Source organism: Hippopotamus amphibius, chromosome 5 (assembly GCF_030028045.1).
Source record: "Hippopotamus amphibius kiboko isolate mHipAmp2 chromosome 5, mHipAmp2.hap2, whole genome shotgun sequence".
Taxonomy (NCBI): Eukaryota; Metazoa; Chordata; class Mammalia; order Artiodactyla; family Hippopotamidae; genus Hippopotamus; species Hippopotamus amphibius.
In genome coordinates this window covers 85533477-85558291 of record NC_080190.1, presented here as the reverse complement: position 1 = coordinate 85558291, position 24815 = coordinate 85533477, and the positions used below count along the sequence as shown (strand labels likewise).

Sequence of the window (24815 nt, the reverse complement as noted above, 5' to 3'; positions counted from 1 at the left end):
ACTATCTTTTAACTCTCAAATGAACAATAATGAGAATGCTGGAGAATGGGACGTATCATTTATTTCTGAAAAGACCTGAAATTCAAGGCATAAATAAGTCACTGTTGTAGCTTTTAAAGCTAGAAAATCAAGTAAAACCTCTTAGATGATCTCTGGTCCGATTACCATGTTCAGCAGGCAAAGAAATCTAAGAACCTTGGATTTCTAATACCAACTCTGCTACCATTTCCCAGAGGACCCACCATAACATGAGTGGAGAAATCACCCTCACCCCCCATTTTTGCTTCTACATCCACATGGGGCTGTAAGTAATGTTCCCACTGGTACAAGTAGTGTCAATGTTGTGAAACTAGTCTTTGTGTTACTCCCTGATAAACACAGTGGTTTTACCCAGAGCTGTACTTCGCCTGGGAGACCTATAGCACTGAGCACTTGAGTGGGTTGGGTCTACAGCCAAGAACCACTTGACTGCTAGACAAGGGCTCACATCTTCTCTAATGTTCACATAGGCAGGAGAGCAGGAACTTAGCTCATGTGCTTCTTTTTTCCATGCCACCTTGGGCATTCTGTGGATATTTTTAATAACTACAGAATTCCAGACAAAAACATCTGATGAAATCCCCTATGAAAAGAGACTGAAACCTATAAACAAAATATATTTGAGCCACTCTAGTAGATCAGTTATTTAGACACAGACTTTGTCTCAGCAGTCTTCAAATTTATTGGTAGGAGAGCTTGTGGAACAGTCTGCATCGACTCAGAAATAATCAGAAAACATTTAATGCTGCAGGTCCTACAGCGAAACTGCATTAGAAAAATTCCATTGAAAGAGTAAACTTTGGAACTTGGATGTCGACAGTGTGGGCGTGGCTGTCCATAACCACTACCTCACTGGTTCCTTCTGTGAATCCATGTGGTTCAGGGATCTATCTCTATAAGAATGGTTTTGGTTTTGTAACTCAAATGTCAACCTTAAGTGTTCTAAAAAAACAAAACGAAACATTTGAACGTATAAGTAGCGTTTGAGTAACCTCCATCATGTGGCTGTACTATTTAGGTAACGAAACTCTAAGTAATAGATTTACATACATATTAGATCTTCTCCGAACTGATGCTGGCCAATATGCTCAAATAATGATGACAGCATTGGCAACAGTGCCACCGTGGTATAATTGATAATCTGAGTAACACCTTTGGGTTGGTTTCGGGTGTGGGTGAACTGGCCCTGCTTAAGATTCTCCATCGTTTTCTCCAGATCTTCTGCAGCATTGTCCAGGAACGCTCGGAGTGCACTTTTAACACTCTCCAGGCCAGTCTTCATCACAGTTCTAGGCAGTAAAGAAGGCACAGCTTAGAGCTTGTGAGAGAAGCATGTGAAATACAAATAAAACATGCTTCTATGTCGTGTTTGTGTGTCCATGACGACAGGGACCTCAATTTTTAAATCCACTTTCAAATAAGTCTTTCCTATATACTTGAAGTTAACAGCAATAGCACTCCATAAATGCGTAACCTTTCCTAAATGCCTTTGTAGTCAACTTACTTAGGACCTCGGAGCAAATGGCAGTTCTAATGTTTTACGTTTTCCATCTGTGGGCTCAAGTACTGACACTATTTACTTGATAACAAAACCCAGCTCCTGAACCAGTTTAGTTCATCCCAAATCCGACAAAACTAGAATGTTTTCTGAGGCAATGGGTGTGAAAGAAACATTTGATGCCTGCTAAACCAAATGTTACCGATACAGAATTTTTTTTTTACCTAAGGGTAACAATCAAATCTTTTCTAAATAAGCTCCGAAGGCTGAACTTTGTTCAGAATGACATACTAAAACCACTGTTTCTAGCAGAAAATGAAGGTATATGGTAGCACCTCCTTTCTGCATTTATTATACAAAACTCCTCAAATAAAATTTTAAACACAAAAATGGATAATCCAAGAGTATCATCAAATATTCTCTGTAGAAGACTTTCAGGAACTTTAATTTAGTTGTATCCTGGATAATAAGTAAATTAAATGCCTGGCGTAAAGGCTGAATCAATCATGCTAACCAAATTGGTTTTGTACTTGGATTTCTGGTCATTTTGATAGTAGAGAAGAGTAGAAAGTGCACAGACTTGGAATTGGTCTACTTCCACACTTACTATGCAATCTTAAGCTTCACTTTACCCATCTGTAAAATGAGAATAAAGCCTTCATATTTCCTATAAAGCTAAACGTTATTACAAATACGGAGCACAGCTACCATGCTTGAAACTAATAAGACCTCTGGAGTCGTGGCTCGTCATTTCTACCTCACATGATAACAGTCCCAATGCAACCCTCAATTACATACCTAGCTGCTACTGAACTTACTTAAAATTTAAATAACAATCTATATATGATCATAAAAATAATAAAATGCCGTTGTTACTGATTTACAAAAGATTTTCTTTTCACCTACACTAAAGTCTTTATTACAATTCCAAAGAATAAAGACACTAGGTTCTTCTTCTCCTTCCTACCTATCATTATTACACTCATTGATTTAGATAAAAATGTATCCATTCACCTTGCATCCAAAGTCTGACCCAAAATATGAAGACAGTTGACAATTGATGTTGCATCATTTCCTAAAGAGGAAACAAAAAGCTGTATAAATTGCCCTGAGAACTTCTCAGTGTTCTTCTTTTCTATTACCATTTGTGTCCCCAGAATTAGTCAAGGGCACAACTCAACAAGGATAACTCAATTCAAGAGATTTTTCAATATTCGGGTTGAAAATCATGCAGTTTTTCTGCTTAAAGGTGGTTATGCAAATGTAAGTAGAAAAGCAATAAAGCATGTCTCATCAAATAGCTGACATACTCAAGAAGCATTCAAAGCACTGCACCAGGCTAAAGGATTTTAACTGGATTCTTCAAATATATCCCCCTCCTCATACTAGCTCACCTTATTCTTAAATCATATTGTATGTCAACTTTTTAACTCAGCTGATAGCCTGTGTGAAACGAGGTACACTAAATGTCCAATACATTTAATTCCCTTTTAATTACCCCAAGTACGTCTGCTTTCTTATTGCATTCAACTCATTAAGATGAATTTAATTTTCCTGAATTCAATTGCATTAACATGAACTAATTTGCCTGAATGTTGTTGGTCTTCGGTGAAAAGTACCAAACTATCATGCAAAAAAGCATCAGAGGCTGAAGAACTTAAATGTTACTTATGAGATATTTGAAATGGGGGTGACTCTTCTTGAAAAGAAGATGAAACTCAGTCATTTTGACTGGCATATTTCATCACAAAGTACAGAAATACGAAGCATATAATTAATACATACATTTTACTTTGTGATAAAGATACAGATAAGAAAATGCAAATCCAAAGTAACAAGGTGATTTGACCACTCACAATATAATCTGACATGTATCACTTCCTCATTCCATACTTTCCTATCTGTAATATATACAGTCATTCCCTGGTCCTTAGTTAACAACTCCTATTTGAATGTGAGTTTTCAAAACAGTTGAGTTTGTTATATTCTTTATACACAAAAGCATCCTAAAATGAATGAACTAAATATACATGGAAGTTAATAACTGCCTTAGAATGTGGGCATACCAGTTTAGTGATACTGATGCAAATAAAAAAAATTAAATAAGGTATTCGTTCCTGAGACTCTTGAGTTCTTCCAGAGAATGTTCCATTAATCTCATGCTTTGAGTCTCAGAACTTCTGGGTAAGAATGAAGACAAAATTAGCAGAAAGGCAGAATTTGTCATGACCCTGTCTATTGACTGGTGGCAGTGCCAGAGCTTCTCCTGTAGCCCTTAGAAGTATTACTCATTTAATTATTCATTCACTCAACATATACACATTAAATACGAGGCACTCTTAAACTTCCTACAATAAGCAAAACAGAGTTCTCATGGTACTTGCATTTTAATGGGGGACATGGAAAATGAACTATTAAGCAAAAAAGAAATCAGCATGTAACAATATCAGGCCGCAGTAAAAATATACACAGCAGGGAATCGGGATTAGAGCAACTAGATAGAGTGATAGGGTAAGTGGTCATCAGGCCCTCCCCAAGAAGGTGGCATTTGAGCAGAGAATTGAATGACGTGAAGGAACCAACCATGCATATAACTGGGAGAAGGGCCCAGGTATGGAAACAGCACGTGCAGAGGCTCTAGGGCAGAAAATGAACCTCGTGGTCCAGGCAAGGAAGTCAAGGTGTCTGATGTGGGCTGATTCAGGGGAAAGAAGGAGAATGTAAGGTGGAGGGGAGGGAACCAGGTTCTAGAGCCTTGAAACCAGGCCAAGCACTTTGGTGTTTTGTTTGTTTGTTTTGGGTTTTTTTTTTTTTTTTTTTTTTTGAGTGCAATAGAAAGACAGTTAGGTTTTGAACAGGATGTGAGCCGATTTCTATTTTAAGAGGATGAATTCCACTATGCCACATTCTGGAAGGGCGAGAGTGGAAGCTAGTTAGGAAGCCACTGCCATAGTCTGGAACCAGGGGATTGATGATGGCGAATCTGGGCTAGGATACTAGCAATGAAGAAATTAAGAATATGTGTTAAGGTTTTGCTACGGGATTGCATGTTGGTGAGAGGGAGAGGAGACAAGGATGATTATTCGTGTGAGCAACTGTTTGTTGGGTGGTAGGATTCAGCGATGTGGAGAGAGCCCAAGAGGAGAGCAGAATGTTGAGGGAGGGGAGGGGGGAGGGCTGGGCGGTCTGCTTTCAACAGGTTAAGTGTGACGGGCCTATTCATCTCAGGTAGAGATGTGGAACAGGCAACTGATACAAAAATCCGGGGTGCAGAGGTGAGATCTGAGTTGGAGCTGTAAACTTAGGCCTCATAAGAATATGGATAATTTTTTAAATCTTGGGCCTGAATGAAATTAGCCAGCATGAACATAAATACAGAAGCAAAAAGTTCCCAGTCTCCAATGTTTGGAGGTAAAAAAGATAAGGAGGATGCAGCACAGAAAATGACAGAGGGAAGGCCCAGGAGGAACAGCGCCTATAAGTCTCATGCCACCACATTCAGCACCAACTCAGAGAGGCTGGTCCCTCACTCTCTTCCTAAAACGCACATTTACTGTCTCTTCACATAGATTATCAGTGTCTGTCCTTCGTACTGAGCCTACCCATGCCTTTTTCCAAAAGGAGGCTCGGGGTACTTTAAACCTCCACTCGTGTAAGCTCCTGAGGTGTGATTTTTGTTTGCTGTGCTCCCTGATGTGGCCATGCACCTCACACAGTGCCTGACACACAGCAGGCGCTCAATTAAATACTTGTGGGATGTGAGGAAGAAGAGGGAGAAAGGGCGTCAGTGACCAGACAAGCTCTGTGGGTCAAGTGAACATGTGTATTGTGAACATGAGATTCCTGTGATTGTTAAAGCTCTATCAGTCTACACACCAGATCAAACATAGTACAGCTTTAAACAGAAATATCTCATTGTAAAAAGATGGTGGGGAAAGGACCCTAAGGGATGCAGAAACAGTATTAACTGAAGCTTCAGCATTTGAATGTATGGACCAGCAAAAGTATCAATTTTATTGGCATGTATAAATGCCTAAACTAATGGTCACTTTTGAAGAAAGAAAGTATGTAGTAAGGCTTTAAATAAAATAGCAACCTGGATACGGTCCTTCTGAAGGCTATCCAATCACCATAACCTGGAATGTCAGTCACGCTATTAGTAAGAACAGGAAGGGCTAGACAAAGGGTAGTAAGATGGTAAAATTTTAAGGTGATGATTGGAATTTTATGTACTTAACTATATATAATTTTGTAACTGCTCTGAGCAGTACAAAAACCAAACATTTGATACCTTCAACTCAATTTTTTCAAGGTTCAAGCTACTTCTTTTGCCTTCAAACACAACTCTTATGATCTCTAAACACTTAGGGAGACACATAGATTGCCTATTTATCTTCAATATTGTCTCTTTGCATCAGTGCGTGTGTGTGTATGTGTGTGTTTATAAGCATAAAAGGTACAAAATTAAAATCACAGCTCCTACCTAAATCTAATAACAACATACAGCAAGTATTGGGTTTTAAAAACATTGTTACCAACTCTCACAAAATATACAACTCTCTAAGTAATAAAAATAACAAAGCTAAAGCTGTTAGAGTTAAAATAAACTTTTTGTATTTTAATCCCCCACTGTTTTGTGGTGTTTAATATAAGGTTTCTATAATTCAGGAGCTTTCAATGTTATAGAAATTTGATGTACCACGTACCACTTCTGTTTTATAATCTGATATACTGAAAATTCTCAGAATGTTGACTTTCTCTCTTTTGGAAAAATAGTAACAGTCATTCTAATTTTTATTCTTCTTTATTTTTCTAACATGGCTCTTGATACAATATCTCATCATATTCTCTTCTTTGAAGAAATGACTCTCAGAAAAATCCTTATTAATAACGTGAAATACAATTATGCTAGAAGGTACAAATTTCTCTCAAAATTATGAGATAGAAGTTAAAGCGTGCCAAAGATTTTATTACTTCTGAAGCCAGTGATATTGAAAATAATAAAATTACTGAGTCTCTAACTTGGTGAGAAGTTTCAGTTAAACTGAGAATATATATCACACATTCTACTCATTGTCTTAAAGTCGGGAAATTCTCTCAGAGTGATATATTGAAACGAAAAAAGTATCTCTCTAACACTATCTTTTGACATTACTTTCAGTATAGGTGTCTGAGTCTGATATTTACCCTCTATAAGAATCAGGTTGTTTTTTACATAGAAAGTCTAATCCACGAGACTCTTGCCTTTATCATGCCTACTATCATAAAACTACAGAATCTTTAAATCAGATAAGACCTTGAGGGTCTTCTAGTGATGAATATTATCCTCAAAATAGGTAACCAACAAGGACCTACTGCAGAGCACAGAGCACTCTGCTCAATATTCTGTAAGAATCTGAAAAAGAATAGATACATGTGTACGTATAACTGAATCAGTTTGCCATACACCTGAAACTAACACAACATTGTTAATCATCTATACTCCAATGTAAGATAAAAATTTTAAAAACGTAGCAGATTGTGCTACTTTTTAAATTTAATTTAAACCATTAAATTCTCAGTGTAATGACACATTCAGTTCTTCCATAGGAACGATCCTCAAGGATTCTTAATGCTCTAAATGACTTTCCTTTCATCACATGTGTCCTATTAAACAAACACAAGCACAATCTGATCCCTTTTAGGGATAATATATACAGTCGTACCTCAGTATCTGCAGAGGATTGGTTCCAAGACCCTCCTCCAACACCAAAAATCCAGGGATGCTCGAGTGCCTTGTATAAAATGGTGTAGTATTCACATATAACCTACACGCATCCTCCTTTATACTTAAAGTCATCTCTAGATTACTTAAAATGCGTACTGCAATGTAAATACTATACACACATTTGTTAAGGCATGGTGAATTCAAGTGCTGCTTTTTGGAACCCTCTGGAATCATTATTTTTTGAATATTTTTGATCCCCGATTGGTTGAATCCACGGATGCAGAGCCTGCGGACATGGAGGGATGACTACGCTAATTTTCTAATACCTCCTGACACGAGATAGCTCCTCATTTACATACATGAATGGGCTTGGGGGTGGGGAATAACAGAAGGATCAACATAAACTTAATCCACTAATTATTTAATCAGGGAGCCATACCAACTGATAGAATTCACTGTATTACTTTACATACTACTAAGACGCTTTTAAAATTCACGTTAAGATTTAGGCACCAGTTTAAATCCTTCATACTCACCTAGAGGAAAAAAACAAATATTCTAACAAGACCTATTGTTTCATTTAAGTACATGATAATACTTGTCCAATATTCCTGAAGCTAACGCTGGAGCTGTATCAATGATGTGAATTGTTGAGTTCGAGGGTCACCGAGGTCAACCAGAAGGAATAATTGGAGTCTGATGCTCAAAATGTTGCAAAATGCTTGCTTTATGCCAGGTTTTCCTAGAAATCTGTCTGTCATCAAATCTGGAAATTCTCCAGTAAATCTGGGGACTCTCTGGACAATTAACTGTCTTGCTAATTCGTCAAAGACTCACCAGAAAACGGGAAAGTAGAAAAGGCCTCTAAATGATAACTATTTTGTGCCAGCCTTCTCAAACAGTTCCCCAAACTGAAAGGCTCATTGTTGGTGGACTTTCATGGTTGTCTGAAGAGTCACTAATCCTTTGCTACTTCCTTTTCTATGTAAGTGCCCTAAGTGTTCTCATGGACTGCTTAAGGAATTTTTTAAAAATGTGATTGTCATAAATTATGAGGTAAGTGGTTATTAGATTTTTCTTAATAATCTCAAGGAAAAAAGTGTTAAGTCTGGGTCATTCATGAATGTAAGAAAATTCCAAATTGATAGCGCTTATCTCACTGTCATACGCATCTGCTCGCCTCTCTACTCTTTAGACTGTGGGCTTCTTAAAGGTAGGATTCATTCAGTCATCAGATATTTATAAAACAGCCACTATGTGCCAGACTTCCTGCTGGGCTCGGAGGATACAACAATAAGCCCTCAAAGAGCTGAGTTTTGTGCCAGAGAGAGAAGTTAATCTAGTAACATCATCCGTGAGATGAAGGAAATGGATGCAGAGCTAAGAGAATGTTATGATACTAGAAGGAAAGAGTATAATCAGAGAGGTCAGGGATGATCTTCCTGAGAGAATACTATTTGGGTTGAAATCTAAAGGATGAGTAGTTAACTCCAGGACAGGTGTGAGGGACTGGAGAGGGGAGTCTGAGGCAAGGGATCAAACTTCAGTCAGTAATTACAGCACGTGCAAAGGCCCTGGGCAGAAAGGAATACAACACTTTCAAGAAGCTGAGACATTGAGGAGGGAGCAAGAACTTGCTGGGAAACGAGGATGCAGGAGTACACAGTACGTGGGGGGCAGACTATCAAACACTATGTGGCCAGAAGAAGAATTCTGATCTTTACTCAGTGATTTGAAAGGCTCAGGGTGTGTGTGTGTGTGTGTGCGCACGCGCACGCGCGGGCGCAGGGGTGGAGCACAGCTTAGAAGGGTCAGAGGGGATTCTGAGAGAAGGGTTAGCATGTCCTTGGAGGCGTACGTGTAAAAGACACCTGCAGATTGGCCTGGGGTGGCAGTAGTGGGGAGGTAAACAAATCTCCATTTCTCTATCCTCCCTGGATACAAGAATGCCTCACATGCAGCAGACACACAAATAGTTATTGAATGCACAAAATGAATGTCATGAAGGCATTCGATTTATTTTCACGTGTGAAATGAAAGCCGTTAAGATGTCTTAATATACATATACCAGTGCCACCATCACTATCCCTGCTGAAGCTCTGGTTACCAGATTCTCTTTCCTCTAAAAATGACTGCAAGTCTAAAATAAGCTCTAATAGTAGGACGTATATATTTTCTAAATGCCTTAAAATGAGGCAGTTAGAGAGTCAGAATTTCCACTTAGCATAAGTGGGGGAAAATGGTGGGATTAAAGCAGTATTTCATTAGTCAACAATGCGTCCTTGAAAATGGCAAGTGGGATCCTTATTCCTTGTCAACCTGCCTGGGTCTTACCCTGTCCTGATTTTCCACAATACAAGCGTGCATCAACTTGTAATCATTAGGAAGCATTTCAGAAGTCAAAGGGAAGCCTATATCTAAAAGAGATGCTATTTTACTTACTATTTTTTCCATAAAGTATTTTGAGACATCGGAACGACTGTCCTGTAGGGGATATGGCTTATTCTCTTTTTTAAACCCTACATTTTCTACGCTAAAATGAAATGGCTTAAACACCTTCGAAAGAATAAATGAGGCATAAAAACATGACTCCTCTCTTTAATTCTTAGCGTGCTTCACGGTATAGAAAATATTTTAAAGTAGATAAAAGATAGACATAAATGTAGAAGTTCAAATTTCGGGAATCCTCACATTATATATCAGAAAAATTTCTGAACTAGCTATGAGGTTTGGAGACACAGCTACACTCTGGCAACCGCCCTGAAATAAATATTCCACTACTGAGCAAACTAAGCTCCCCACAAGTACCACCACCAGGATCAGAGTTTTGTCTTCTGGTTTATTTTAATGTTTCTGTCTTGAATCCAATCCCACCTTCCTGACATGTTTCATGCTAATGTATCTCTTTCTATATTTTTGCTCCTTGACACGAAGCCCAAGTATTTCTTTGTTAACCTCAACTTTCACTTCTGTCTTACTTTATTCTTAGGTTAGGTCATGAAACAATTTTTTGAAGAACAGAAAAAATGTTTTGATCATCAGTTCATGTTTGCCAGAATAGAGAAAAAAATACAATGTGAAGATAGGGTGAAAGAAAAAATAAGAGATTAATATGTCCATATATTTACAAAAGACCACAGTATATATGCTGTTAGGTCTCTCTCTCTCTCTCTTTAGGAAAATCCACAATGGTATAATCGATATATCAAGAAGTGGATTACAGCACTTCTGCTTCGATCTGGAAATGGCTAGATTATAAAGATTTCATGGTGCATGTACTTTATATAGCCAAGTCCCGGTTTAGTTTGTATGTAATTTGATTTATTGAAATAAAATCTGTACAAAGAAGACTGAGAATACCTTAGATTTGAAAGCTGTACTGTTACAGTTTACATAGTACTTCCACATTCATCATGTCATATGAGATTTTATACATGCGATAGATCTCTAAAGTTAGTAATTATTTTAATCTAGTTTAAAAGTGAAAACAAAAACAAAAGCAAAGGTTCAGAGAAGTTAAGTCCCTTGTCCAAATCATTCAGCTGGTTTAGTTACAAATAGAGGGCTTACATGTAGGTTTTCTGATTCAAAGCTCATTTTTCTGTCTAGGACATCATATTAACATCTAAAACCAAGCTATACCTGTAACATAGAAACTTTACATGTCTAAGACTTAACATACGAACACTTTGACAAGTCTGTATTAGAGCATGTTTGATTAATAAAGGCTTCTTGAAGTTTGTACTGTTTTACAGGCAAACGCCAAAGCAAATTTGAAACAATAATAACAAGACACTAAAATAATGTAAAGAATGCATTAAAATATGCTTTTGAGATAAAGATACATAGTAGCTCTCCAATAAATTCCTGTTAAAAATAAAAACAATAGTATTTAAAGGTAAAGGGATTTCATACACAATGCCTAAATGAGGTATAAGAATCACGGAGAGATGGAATCAATGAATGTTAAAACCCAGTTCTTCTCCACTGATTGCTACGGCAAGTTATATTATGCAGTTATCTTCAACTACTGAACATTTAATATATTCAGAGGGAAAAGAAAAGAGATTAAACAACAGGCAAAATTAACACATGGCAATGGAATTCTACATCAGTAGACCAGCAGATTAGTTTACAAATAGTTCCTTTGCAGAGGGCTGTAAATTACAAAACGGCACAAGGCAGCTTCTGAAATGCTGAAAATGGTCTATGTCTTGACCTGAGAAAATGGGCAGATACATGTAAAATTTCATCAAACTATGTCGTCAAGCTGTTCTTAAGACTTGTGTACTCTGTTGTATATATGGAATACCTCAAAAAATTAAAAAAAAATGAAATTATAGCACAATATAACACAGGAAACCAAGAAGTTAAAATATGTAAGAAACTAGAGATAGCACAAAACAAAGCATTATTACGTGGTCCCCATCAGAGCTAGATATAATTAGTTCTCTCCGACAGATCGAAAAGTTTTGAATCCACAGTTATTATGAGAAGGTTAAAGAGTACAAGAAAGCGCTGTCTGAATAATTTTCATAGAAATTTTTCTATGCTGAAGAGAAGTCAAATAAAGCCAGTCAACTGGAGATCATTCTGAAGACAATCTCCCCATTAATTTTGGATAACTGGAACATTAACGCAATTCTCAGGCAACTTATGGGAAATATATCTTAAAAGCACCCAAATATTGGATATAACAATATTAGAAACCAAATACAGCATTAAGTAATCATATCCAGAAACTATCATTTCTCAAAAAATATAAAGAAGGTAAAAGTTATTTGCATATATATACACATACACACACGTTCACGTGCCTATTTCTCAGTTTATCCACTGTGGCCTTTACAGAAATGACTTAATGCTTAGGTTTTTCTGTGAATGGAACAGGACTTATAACATCTCAATGTTTTCTTACTGAAGTCACCCCAACGCTGTCTTAAAAACCTATAGAGCACTGGGCTAAAATTTGCCTTGGCAGTTTATGGAAGCAGATGCAGGAAATACAAATTCTGCCAACTGCTGTAAAGTCTTAAAGCCCCACAGCAAAGGGAGCCTGGGGAAAGTGAGTGACCGCCCTGCAAGGCTGTTTGAAAGCAGGTGTTTGGGAACATGAACTTCAGCTACGTGAATTCTCAGAAATGAACAAAAACTGATTACTGTGGGGTGAGGGGTGCTAGAAGAGTCACTTTTGCCATATCCAGGCCTCACTGTCTCTACTATGAAGCTCCGATGTCTGGAATACAGTTGACATGCAAATCTGTAGTCAAGAGCATTAAAAGAGTAAGCGCAGTTAAAGATTGTGGATGTATAACAGCTTGTTATTGAATCTATCAGAGATAACCAAACACAAATCCGGAGGCCCAGTTTTGCTTCACCCCTCTGAAATAAAACATGGCAGAAGCTGCCATTTTCATTCATTTGATCTTTAATAATATGACCTTTTGATTTTCAAGTGTGCTTTGGACTCGTATAGAAATTTACAGGCTTCAATTTCACCATAGGTGATGCTACTTATAAACAACCTTGAGGACCTTACCTTGGCCTACGACGGCCATGCATGCAGCCATGCAAACATGCATCCATGCAACATAGCAGCACACGACACAGTGCAGAAATGGCAAAGAAAACCAAGTGATGGCCATGCTCGTATTTGTTCACGGGTCTCCTTACCAAATAGTGAAATCCTATGCCTGACAAGAACTCCAAGTTTGCAGAATAGGCTGAAGACAAAAGAAAAACAAAAGAGAAAAGGGAAAAGGGGAAGGGAAGGTAGAAAAGACAGGGAGAAATTAAATTAAAATAAAATAAAACAAAAAAAAAAAAAAAAAAAGAAGAAGAAAAAAAAGAAAAATAAACAGCTGATATATGAGCCGGAAAAAAGCAACACGATGTCACGCAGAAAGAATCAATTCTCTGAGCAGAATGTGAAGTAAAGGTATTAAAGAAAGAGTCTTTGAGTGCATATCTTTAACAAACATGGTTAAAAAAGCACATATTATAAGTAAAGGAACCAAAAAAAAAATTGAAAGCAAAGCTAATTAATATAAAAGCAATCTATATGAACCCCACAAGAATATAACTACTAGAAAACCACAAGGAAAAAACTTTAATTTTATCTGCCCCAAAGTACTACTGAAGTTCTAGAAAATTGTTTTTGTTTGTTATGGACATTATTTAACAATGGAAGTACGGTGCTTTGGGCATAAAATGTTACTTTCAGTTTCAGTATGTTTTATCATTTGAACTCTCCTTCTCCCTGACCTTGACCACACGCCTTACACATATACCAAAGCATCCAGTGAATTTGAACACAAGGAACTAGAGAGAACTGAAACAACTGATAATCGGTCAGAGAAAAAAATTACAGATGTTATAACTTAAAGGGCTTCTAACGCTAATATGTGAGTTGAACGTATATCTCTCCTAGAGCGCGTTCCCAGGTCTCCGTGTCCTTCCCGGTGATCACCAATGGGAGAGTCCAAAAACGGGTCCCAGCCTCCAAACATGACAGCACTGGTATGCACTAACACTGGATCGGAACCCAGAACCTGGGCAATACCTGTTCCTGTCCTGCCTTGTCTGTCACCGGGCCTCAGTCTGGTGGCTTTCTTCCTGCATCCTATTTTCAGGAATACCTTCCATTCACTGCCACGCTACCATCCCTCTAAACATCCCTCAGGATTCAGCTCAGGACACATTCACTCCAAGAAGCCTTTTATAACACCGGGTGCACCTCACCACTCCCAACCCTCCCAGCCAGGGGTCATCTGCAAATACCTACCGTGACACTTAACCTCCCATATGACAACATCTACCCAACACTCTTCTGAACCCTCAGACAGCACAGCACTCCAAGTCAGAACCTACCAAAGCTCTAACCTTGAAAATTCATTTGTACAGCACCACTCACACTCAGTTCGACTTTCCCAATCATGATAACAGCTGTGTCCTCACTGCCCCATCCTCCCTCGCAAAGCTTTCCCATCACCAGCAGTGTGCAGACGTACACTTGTCAGGACTGTGATACAGGCTATGCCACAGGGTACAATGATGGCAGCTGCTCATGGCAGGACGGGAGGAGGAGAGAACCGCCTCTGTGATGCTGACCACTTTCCTTACAGTCGGTTTTGGCCATCATTTCTCACTTCAGTAACAATGTGAAATGATGCACTGGTGAAAATTAATTATACAGGACATGAGGTAGCTCTTCCAAGGAAACATTGATCTGCAAGTGGTTAAGTGACTTCTAGGTCTTAGGGGCTCTCTTACCAGTGCTAATTTTTTTTTTCAAATAATGATCTATTCAAGTAGATGTCAGATATAAGATTAGACATTAGCCCTTGTGTGCCATTATTTATCTTTAGGCTGTAATTGAAATGAACAAAGACAATAAAACAAAGGCAACTTTCTGCAGGTACCTCATTCACTGAGCTTTATGTGTGTTAAGTTAACAAGGATCTGTCTCCACGTAAAGAGAGGGATTACATCTTACAATTGTACACATTTTGGATTCTTGGAATCTGGTCTATTTTAAGCGATATCTTTTACCTCTTACTCACAGACGCTCTCTAGTATCCAGAGTGAAACATTCTGCAGTGATATTGAATTTATAATCCTAGGATTAGGTCCTGAACCTATACATTTGAATTATGAATTTGTAATCCTAGGATTATGTTTTAATCTAGACCCAGGGTGTTTTGTGGTGATGGAAAACAGAATCACTCTGCATCCTGAGCACATTTATTTCTGAGAATCTCTCTGAGAAAAATGACTTCTCATGCTACCAGCTGCTTCCTAACCCTAGGTGTTCCTAACGAGTAACAGATGTGACACCAGACACATACAGATATACAGAAAGCTAGATCCTCAAAAAAGACCAATCGTCTCTCTCTCCCTCCCTGTGCCATCCTTTCAGTGCTTCTGTGCAGCCTCTGAGGTTTGATTATTATAAACTTTGGCCGATAGTTTCTCTAAAAATATTTTCCATAATCCCGTTATCCCCTTTCTCTATATCCCTTCATTATTAACATTCTTGAGAATTCATGATGCGTCTGCAGTTTCCTCCCTGACTCACTGCCTTGGGAGTTTGCTTTCCACCTCATCACTCTCCTGAAAATGTTCTCTTGAAGTTCTCAATACCCTCTAAGCAGCAGATTTAATAACCTCCTTTTCAGTCTCCATCCTGGAGAGCTCTCCAGTGTACCTGGCATCATTAACTACTTAAATCTGTGAAACTCTGGTTTCTGTTTTACAGCACTATTTCCCACTTCCTCTCTAACTAATTGTTCTCTCTATTCTTCAAAGACCCACTTCTGAAAACCCTAGAAGTGTAATAATTCTCCAAGTTTTGGTATTCAGATCTTTTGGCTTCTATGCGATTCTCCCTTAGTTTCATCTGCTTTCAGAGCTTCGAGCATTCCATGGGTATAGATAATCCCCAAATACGTCATTTCCTGCCCTGAAGTCTCCAACACCAAACACCTACTTTCCGCTTTCTGCTGGATATCTCCAGCTGAATGACCTCTTTGTACTTTAACCTTCCATAAATACCTCTTTAACCAAATTTAAACTCTTCTTCTCAAAACTAGTTCTCCTGAATCTTCTTGTTTCCGCGAGTGACACCAAGATTGTTCCATCCACTCAACACTGAAACTTCAGCTGCAGGTTGGCCGCCTCCTTCCTACTTGCCATAGGACTTATTACGGAGGGATGCTGCTTTTCCCTCTTCCGAGTCTCTCACACGCAGCCCCTCCCTGTGTTTACATCCCCTCTGCATTCCTGCACTTTATACTTGGCTCATTTACACTCATCACAATGTAGCATAACGCATGCCTAGCTCTGTATGTATGTGTCTACTCAGCTGTCTTCTAAGTCCCTTAAAGTTAGCAGCTGTGCCGTTGTATGTGTGTTTTTATCCTCAGACCTTGGACTGCGCCTTGTACTCGGCGGGCATTCAGAATACTTGCTGAACAAACCCACGGGTAGTACCACCTACTGGAACCAGCACGTCTGTTATAATCGCCGGCAGCCCTGCCACAGCTCTTAACGCCTGCCGTGGCCTCCCAGCCACGCTGCTCTCATCAGTCCCACTTTTGCTGCCAGACTGTCCTCAGTCTTCCATTTAAAAAGTGTCAATGGCTTCTTAGTGCTAACGAACTAAGTTGAAAGACAAAAAAAACGAATTAAAAAAAGTACAAAAAAAAAAGATATTTTATTCTGGCAGTGACTATCAATTACAGTGTCTCATCATGAACCCACATACCCTACGTTTCTCCCCAATGACCAGCTTCTACGCTTTATAGTGTTGTCTAGAAAATATACCCTTTCCTTAATCTCTGACCTACATAGTTTTTACGATCAACTTTGAATGTCATGACTTCCATAACTCTCCAGCCCATCCACACCCATCCAAGGGGTTCTTACTGCACTGAAACCTACAGCACGGTTCAGCTTTCTGCTATTGGGACAAGATTTATTCCCACAAACTAAGCCACTGCCACGTATACTCCTGGAGTGCAGACAACCCGTCTAACTCACCTGTGTGGACAGGAGAGTACTGACTTTAGACAGGCAATGCTCAGTACATAATTTCTAGTACCAGGAGGTATCTAAACAATGAATGGGAACAACCTGGTTTTAACTATGGAGAACTTAATTTAGACCCCGTAACTACTGCTACACACAACCCATAAACGGCAATGCTCATTGTGGGTGTGAAGGTCCGCTCGTTTATTCACAGCAGAAGGCCCAGTTTTGCTTTTTACCCGTTTTATTCTATTTTTTACCTATTTTACTCACTGAAGAAATATTTAACGAAGGTAGTAAGAAATCAGAGGTTAACAAATTTTAGTGATTCCATTTCAACGTGGCAAAAAAATCAGTTTTTGTTAATGTGATAGTGATTGTTGGTTGTTCTAAAACATATCTTTATGATTATTAAAGTAAGATTTTTTTCATTTTAAAAACTTGGAAAACACATAAAAATAGTAATGTAACATCACAATGCACAACCTAAACAAAACAACCATTAATATAAAATTTACCCCTTACCAGTACTTCTCTATACATAAAAATTTAGGTTTTCTAAAAAAATCTGGATCAATACTATTTGAACATATATTTTATTTCTTAAATGATAATTTTCCTAAGTTATCATATATTTGTATCCGTCATCCTGTTAATGACTGGACAACATGCCCCATAATTTATCTATCATCATCTTACTCATTTTTCAACTCTGATTTTTTTTCTCTCTGAGGTTAAATTTTGTCTCTGTTTGACATTAAAGTACTGTGAAGAAATCAGTTACTTCTGTTATTATGTCTCTCCTTCTGTGTGTTAGAATTTTAACGGTACGCATTTCCTTTTTCGGAAATGCTAGTAGGAGAAGTAGAACTTACCAACCCTCTTTCCAAGAGGTAAAGAAAAAACTGAAGATGAAATGATTAAAAACTGGGGCAGTGTTATTAGCGTAAGGCCCCAAACCTGTATCAGCGGTGGCTAGCACAGAATCGTGATGTTCTGATTTATTCTATGAGGGATACAGTGGAAGGAAAATTAGTTACTTCTGTAGTTAGTGAATAGTTCTTTGAGGAAGACTCAAAATTGAACAAAACATAATAAAAGGGGAAGGGAAAGAGCAGAATTTGCACTTTTTTTTCTTTTTTTGGTATTTTCCCCCTATATTCTCCAACTGTATTTTCTCCTGATTTATATAATTGAGTGTCATTAAATTAACAACACCCACCAGGAACAAAGTTTCTGTTACCGAAGGCTAACTGGCCAGGGACATCTAGGAGATTCTGCAGTAGCCTTGGTTCCACCGCGTTTACTGGTAACCTGGTGCCCTGGTGTTTTCCAGCTACTGTGCGGACTCCCAGCCACAGGGGAACACTGGGCAGTGGTGTGGCTGAGCATGCGTGTGAAATGAGGAGGGATGGGTTCCTCTCTCCTAGGGAAGGCAGAAAGATGCCCAGGCCAGAGTGGGGAAAGGGAGGAGATTTACATCTTGGAAAGTAGCTCTTCCTTCCCTTTCCTTCAGGTAACAGAGTTGGTGGAAACAAAGTAAGTCATCAGCATGGATTCTCTGTTGTTTTAACTGTCATCCATTTTATCAGCTTCACAGGAAGCTTATTATTTGAAGAAGTTTGCAAACATTTTTAATGCTGTTGCAATCTTACATCACATGATTGGCTACCTACTGGTGGGTAAAATAAACAGTAAACTGGGGTAAAGAGAGGAGCTTAAAATCCCACCCCCAAGTGCTTCACACAGCAGGAATCTTATTTCTTCTTTACCCTCTGGTGACAGTCTATGTTCAATCTCATTTCACCCTGTCCAATGGGCTGCTACTGCACGGCCATTCAGAATATCATGAAAGTCAAGTCCATGCTGTATATCTAATGCTGCTCTAAAAAAAAAGTCTTAAGGGAAAAAAAAAGAGATTTGTTTTCCCAGCAAGCCACTGATGACAGATGCATAGGTACTGTGAGATAATAAATGCTTATTCTTTTAAGATGTTAAACTTGTATAATACTGCTAAACAGCAATAGATAACTAAAAAAAAAAAGTCAAGGCCAAGGAAAGCCTGTATTCTGCTTTATAGAGGGTACTCATTTTTACAGAATTTTTTTTTCAAATATAATCTAAAAGCTTGGTATGGACTCTGGTGCAATATAATATGGAAGCAGCCTTTCTCAGTAATTGATTCTCATGTATACTAAGTTCTGGAAGAATTTTGAGGACTCAGACTTGAAATCCCCAGCAGAATCACAAATAAATCGGAGAAGAATACTTGGGTTTAAATAGCAATGAGAAAGCACCGCTAGGATGCTGGCTTGAGTGGTGTGAGGGGAACTCTTCAGAAAGTACATATGTTTATTTTATTCCAAGATTGGTCACTGTTTTTTCTTTTGTTAATTTAAAATGATAATTTCTGTAAATGAGATTCTGTCCTCCTAAAAATACAGGCTGGCAAAAATATTAGATTTGAACAAATCTTCAGGAAACCAACATTAAAAGCATCACTTAGCAAAAAATAACGAATACACTGATGCATCTCCAACCTCTACCTGTGGATTCTGTATTAGGCATTTTACTCCTTCTACTCAGCAGCACATTTAGCAGTAAAATATAACAAAACTCAACACCTACAACACAGGTATTAACTTGCCATCCTGCTCGTATTGTTTGATTCCAAGGGGCCAGTGGCCGGGGAAGACAGGTGGGCACTCTTTGCATGCTCCCACTTCAAGGTCCTGAGATGTTCTTTCTCAAATACAAATACATTTAACTCAAACAATAGCTTTTATTTTGGTACAGCTGTTTACCTAGTCACCATTTCTTTCTCTTTGTTTGAAGCATGTCCTCCGGAACAGAGAGGCCTGCTTGCTGCAGATAAGAAGTATAAACGATGGTTTTTGAAATACTGATCAATTAAAGGAAGAACGACCTGAAAGAAAGGAAAAGAAAACAGATCTACACAGTGGAATCTTTCAGGGGATGAATGAATGCTGAGTCTTTGGAGCAGGAGAATATTTCTGTCCACATGCAATAAGTCCCCAGTATCCACAGGCATGCCAGTTCACACCACTGCAGGGTATGACTTTCGTAAGTTTCACTCTGCTGTCTGGAGTCCCTGTGTGTATGTGTGTGGGGGCGGGGGGGGGGGGGGAGGCAGGGCTTACTTATAAAAAACACACCAAATCTTCAGTGGTTTGAAATTAGTCTCAATGTTTTCTCAAAATGAAACAGTCTTAATAGTTTCACAAAATGCAGCTCAGTGCCCGAAATGTTCAAAAATAATCAGTGACGACCGTCTATTCAGTCTCTACTATGTCTGAGGACTGTAACTGATATGCTGTCATTTCATGTGTCCCAGTAACCACTCTGGATGGCAAGTATGGCAGGTGTCATCCCTGCTTTCTAGGTATAAATAGCATCGACATATATACACGACCAAATGGAAAATAGCTAGTGGGAAGCTGCTGCATAACACAGGGAGATCAAGTCGATGATGGGTGATGACTTAGAGGGGTGGGCAAGGCAGTGTGGCAGGAGTCGCAGGAGGGAGGGGATATGGGGGTATATGTATAAATATAGCTGATTCACTTTGTTGTACAGCAGAAACTGGCACAACAGTGTAAAGCTATTATACTCCAATAAAGAGCTTAAAAAAAAGTTGAGATGTAGAAAGTGAATGATTTACTTGCAGTCACACTGCCACTTACCTACTTGCACAAAGTTCTTTTTACTGGGCCTCTGTCAAAGCCCGCCTCCCAATTCTGCACTCCAATCCTGCTGGCATTTGACCAATTCCTTCCCCTCTCCCGTCCACAGGCTTTGTACAAGCCATTCCCTCTGTCTGAAACACTCTTCTCACACCTACTCACTCCACCCCTCCTGCAGGCCTCCGTGCAGTAGCACTTTAACAGATAAGCCTCTGCTGGCCTGTCAACTAGATAAACTCCCCGTATCCTCTTCGAACATCATTTGCAATTTTATATTTTATATGTGTGATTTTGGGGTTAGCCTCTCTCCCTAAGCGTCTACAAGGCACGCAGGAGAAAGATACATTTCTGGGTTTGTTTCCCATTAAACGCCTCTCCTGGCCTCCATGACCACTGCTTGTTCTATTTCATTTACCACTGACTCATCAGTGCTTAGGAACTGGTTGCAAGCCTGCAGCAAGCATTAGATAAATATTTGTTGAATAAATCAATGAAAAAAGTAATAATAGCTGGCATTACCAGGATGTGTAAATACATTTTTTTCCCTACAAGGTAGTTACAGTATATCTTTCAGTAATAGGAATATACAAGTTTTCAGTGGTCTTCCTAGGAAATGGTGACATTGCCTGAACTTAGAGATTGGCACAAAATAGGTACTCAATAAATATGTGAATGAATGAATCACAGACCTGGTAGAAATTAAGCCACATTAGGTATCTGCAAACAAAATCACTAGGGGTGCTGAGCACACAGCCACTGCAATACAGGAACATATTTTAAACTTGTGGTTAGAGGCTGTGAATACAGCACCTCTGATCACTGGTTATCAAGGATGATTACATCCTAGTAGAATAGATCACCAGCAATGTGCAGCCCAGGACAGACTTCAGATGACTGATACAGATTCTGGGTGCAATACTGAGTGGAAAGAAAAGACAAGAGGAATCTCCCTTACAATAAAAGGGTACAATTCTGAAAACATATAATGGAAACCAAATATTATTCAATCAGAATAACATGTCATTTTGCAAATGACCTATAACCACCAAATGCAAGTACTTTGAAAGGAAATTGACGAAAATCATTAGGTCTTCAGGTTAACTAAAACATATTGTAAATAGGAGAGCTTCCCAAGGGCATTCTGTCTTTGTGATAGTGAATCTCTAGGATATAGTTTAACGCATGACACAGACGAGGCTCCAAGTAAACACTGAGTACGTGGATGGACCCAATGTGGAGATTTGCAACTCTTCATCTCCTTCCAATATTGGCTGAAATTTGCATACAGCAAATTTTTGATGAATTCGTATTAAATGGAATAAATAATAATCATAGGATATACACTAAATATGAACATCTGATCCTCTCTGAGCCTCAGTTTTCCTTTTCTGAGTAGGATTCAGGTACCACAATAAAGATTCTATAGTACAGGTTCTTATAACGTACCAATAAACTAACTCATGCTTTTCGTCTTTTTTTAACAAATATTCATCTAAAATTTTTAAATCAGAACAATATTCAGATGTTAGGAAATAGATGTTTCTCTTTTATGTCATTTGATAAAGCCAAAAAAGAGACTTTGAGTCAGACTTCATAGAGAACAAAGTCTTTTGAAAAATACGGTACGGAGAGCAGAGCGAGTTCAAGTATGACCAAAGGTGCCGGGAGAAAATTAATCCCACGATTCATGCAGTTGTTTTTGTGCCACAGAATATTTACTTAGAGTAGAATTCACATTTGTAGACAAGTGCATTCTCAAAGACGCAACGATCCAAAGAGGATATTTGGCAAACAAAAAGAATGAAGGAAAAACAAGACAGATTGTATACTGTACTTTAGCAAAGAACTTGATTTCTTGTTCATAAGGGAAATGTTCTCCTTTGCTTCTGCTGCCACCATCTGTAGACATGAAGAGTTTTTAGGTACACGTTGCACTTCAAACATTGCAAGATATTCACACCAAATGCTAAGTTTAGAACACATTGCTAACTGTGTTACCCCACTAAACTGAATACAAAAATATAAAGGTTAACTTCAGCAGTGTAATAAAAAAAAAAAAAGGATTGAAAATATACCCAAATCAAAACAAAAAAGTTCTTGAGACAGGCCATGCATGTGGTTATGAGTACAAACATACTGGTGTAGCTTTGAGATCTGATTGACATGTAGGGAGAAAACTGGAATAAAGTAAAAATCCCACATTTTTAGCAGTAAAATCCCACATTTTCTTTCATTAAGAAAGAAACTCACTGGGGTGAGAAAAATGAGTGGAAAATAAGTAAACCTAATTTGTTAGATTTTAACACTGGCCTCTAATAAAGATAGTTACTGCTTGGTGTGACTGAAAGTTAAAGCTTTTAATATTAATCTAAGAATGGAAAAATTGCAGGAAGCCAGCGTCTGTGATGAGAGATGGACCACAATTGTAATACTAGGTTTGAAAATTAACTTTCAGCTAAAGAAGAAAGTTCACTGGTGTCAAAAGATAATTTCCATAAAGCAAAGCAAAAGCCCTCAAATTTTCCCCATGGTGTAGACAATGACTGCACGGTTAAGAACTGATTGACCTAATGCATTTAGTTTAGAAGGTGGCTTTTCCTACCCGCCTCATGCATACAAAGGAGGTAGTAATAAACTATAATAACCATGATGATATGCAGAACAGATTGGAGAGCTAAGAATTTCAGAGTTGGAAATAAGGTTTTAGTAAAATTTGTAAGCAGAGCTTCCATATTTTATAAGAATCAAACTGACTTCCGCTTGAAAAAATTCTTTTGCAAACAGAAATGAAAACAATTTGAAATACGCTTTATGACATCTTAGACATAAATTCAAGATAATTTTGAGAGAACTTAGGTAATACTTTGTAAAATCAGACAGTGCTCTTCCCATGAATAAGTAAAAGAAAATAATGGCTTTCTAACACTTGCAAATTTCAATTTTTTTAGTCACTTTTGCGCTAATTCTCTCTCAAGCATATTATGCAAAATGGCTAGATCCACCCAAGGGACCTTCTCATATAGACATTATTAAGACAGAATTTTGTACCTATCTAAATCTGCTAATATTTCAAAAAATTAAATAGGAAATATATTTCCTTTCATTATACATTTTAACAAAAATGCCCCTGTAGAAAAATGTGAAAAGATTTGGCGAGAATGTGATCTGTGACATAATACAAAAATTAGAAAAAGGCATATGCATACTCTTACCATCACCATCAGTCTATGTTTAAGAATGAATATATTTAAGATGTGGTGCAAAGGCAAGAAAGTGAAAGATAAAAGAAAAAGGTATTATAGAAATTTTGGTTTGTGGTAATAATGAAAAACGAAAATGAAAATAAATGATTGTGCAGACAATTTCAACTTTGCTTGCTCCTCTTAACAGAGTTCTTGTACATAATTTGCCTTGCCAAAGCCACCTGAAAAAGGAACAGGTAACATCAGCAATTGTAAAAAAAAAACTAATTTTGTCGGGCGCTCTATTAATCTAACCTTATTTCTCCCCAGAATTCTGTTTAGAAGACCTTCTCTATCCTATAGAAAGAAAGAAACGTGTGAAGTGGGTGAATCTGCCCTGTTGTAAGCTTCTTAGCACTCCTTATACACAAACACTGTCCTAGGTGGTTTATTCAGAAACGTCAACATAACATGAACAAAGCCTAAACACGTCACCCTTCAAAGTTCTGTTTCTGCTATCCATACAGAGGCAAAAACTTTTTTCTTGTTCCCTTTCCAAATGATCACTCTTTTTTCCCTCTTCTCTTCTCTCTTGTCAAAAAGAAGGCTGGATCCCAGAGTTGCTACTCATTCAGATACTTCTAAATGTGGATGAGAAATGTCAACATCTAACTCTGTGCGTAAAAGCTTCAAAAATTCACCATGGCCTCATGCTTGTTCTTTGGTCAAATTTCATTCAGACTAATTTGGCTACTAGTCAGGATGACTATCATATTTTAAAAAAACATTGTTGGATGAGTTACAAAGAGATGGCATAATATAGATTAGTTTGTATAATTGGCCTTTATGAAAAAGATGGTTAAGGGAGCAAATATATAGCATTTGTACTGTTGCTAAAGAGCAGGTGGAAAGAGACGGAGGTTCTTTAAGGGAACAAAGCTCCAGTAGAAAATCTCTAATCACATTTTGGATCCAGGGGCCAGGAACAAGAAAATACCACAGTTCGAATTTCTATAAACCTGAATCTGATGCCGTGCTGAAAATGAAGTATAAATTCTAAGAAAACAGCAGCCAAAAGAGCCCTGGGTTAGGAGGGGTTTGTTGCTGATGTGTTGCTCAGGGATTTAGGACTATGGGCCCCAAGGAAAGGGGCTCAT

At 38.2% G+C, this 24815-nt stretch overlaps 1 protein-coding gene across 1 annotated transcript in view; it reads right to left on the bottom strand.

Annotated features, from left to right (window-relative positions):
- The window catches only part of RYR2 (ryanodine receptor 2), a 549009-nt gene that overhangs the window by 131130 nt on the left and 393064 nt on the right, over positions 1-24815 (bottom strand). Inside the window, exons 63-67 of the mRNA XM_057736978.1 lie at positions 22311-22375; positions 19577-19698; positions 12918-12967; positions 2552-2612; positions 1090-1328 (exon numbers count right to left, since the gene is read on the bottom strand). Coding sequence (XP_057592961.1) covers positions 1090-1328; positions 2552-2612; positions 12918-12967; positions 19577-19698; positions 22311-22375 — 537 coding nt within the window. The remainder of the gene's footprint in view (positions 1-1089; positions 1329-2551; positions 2613-12917; positions 12968-19576; positions 19699-22310; positions 22376-24815) is intronic.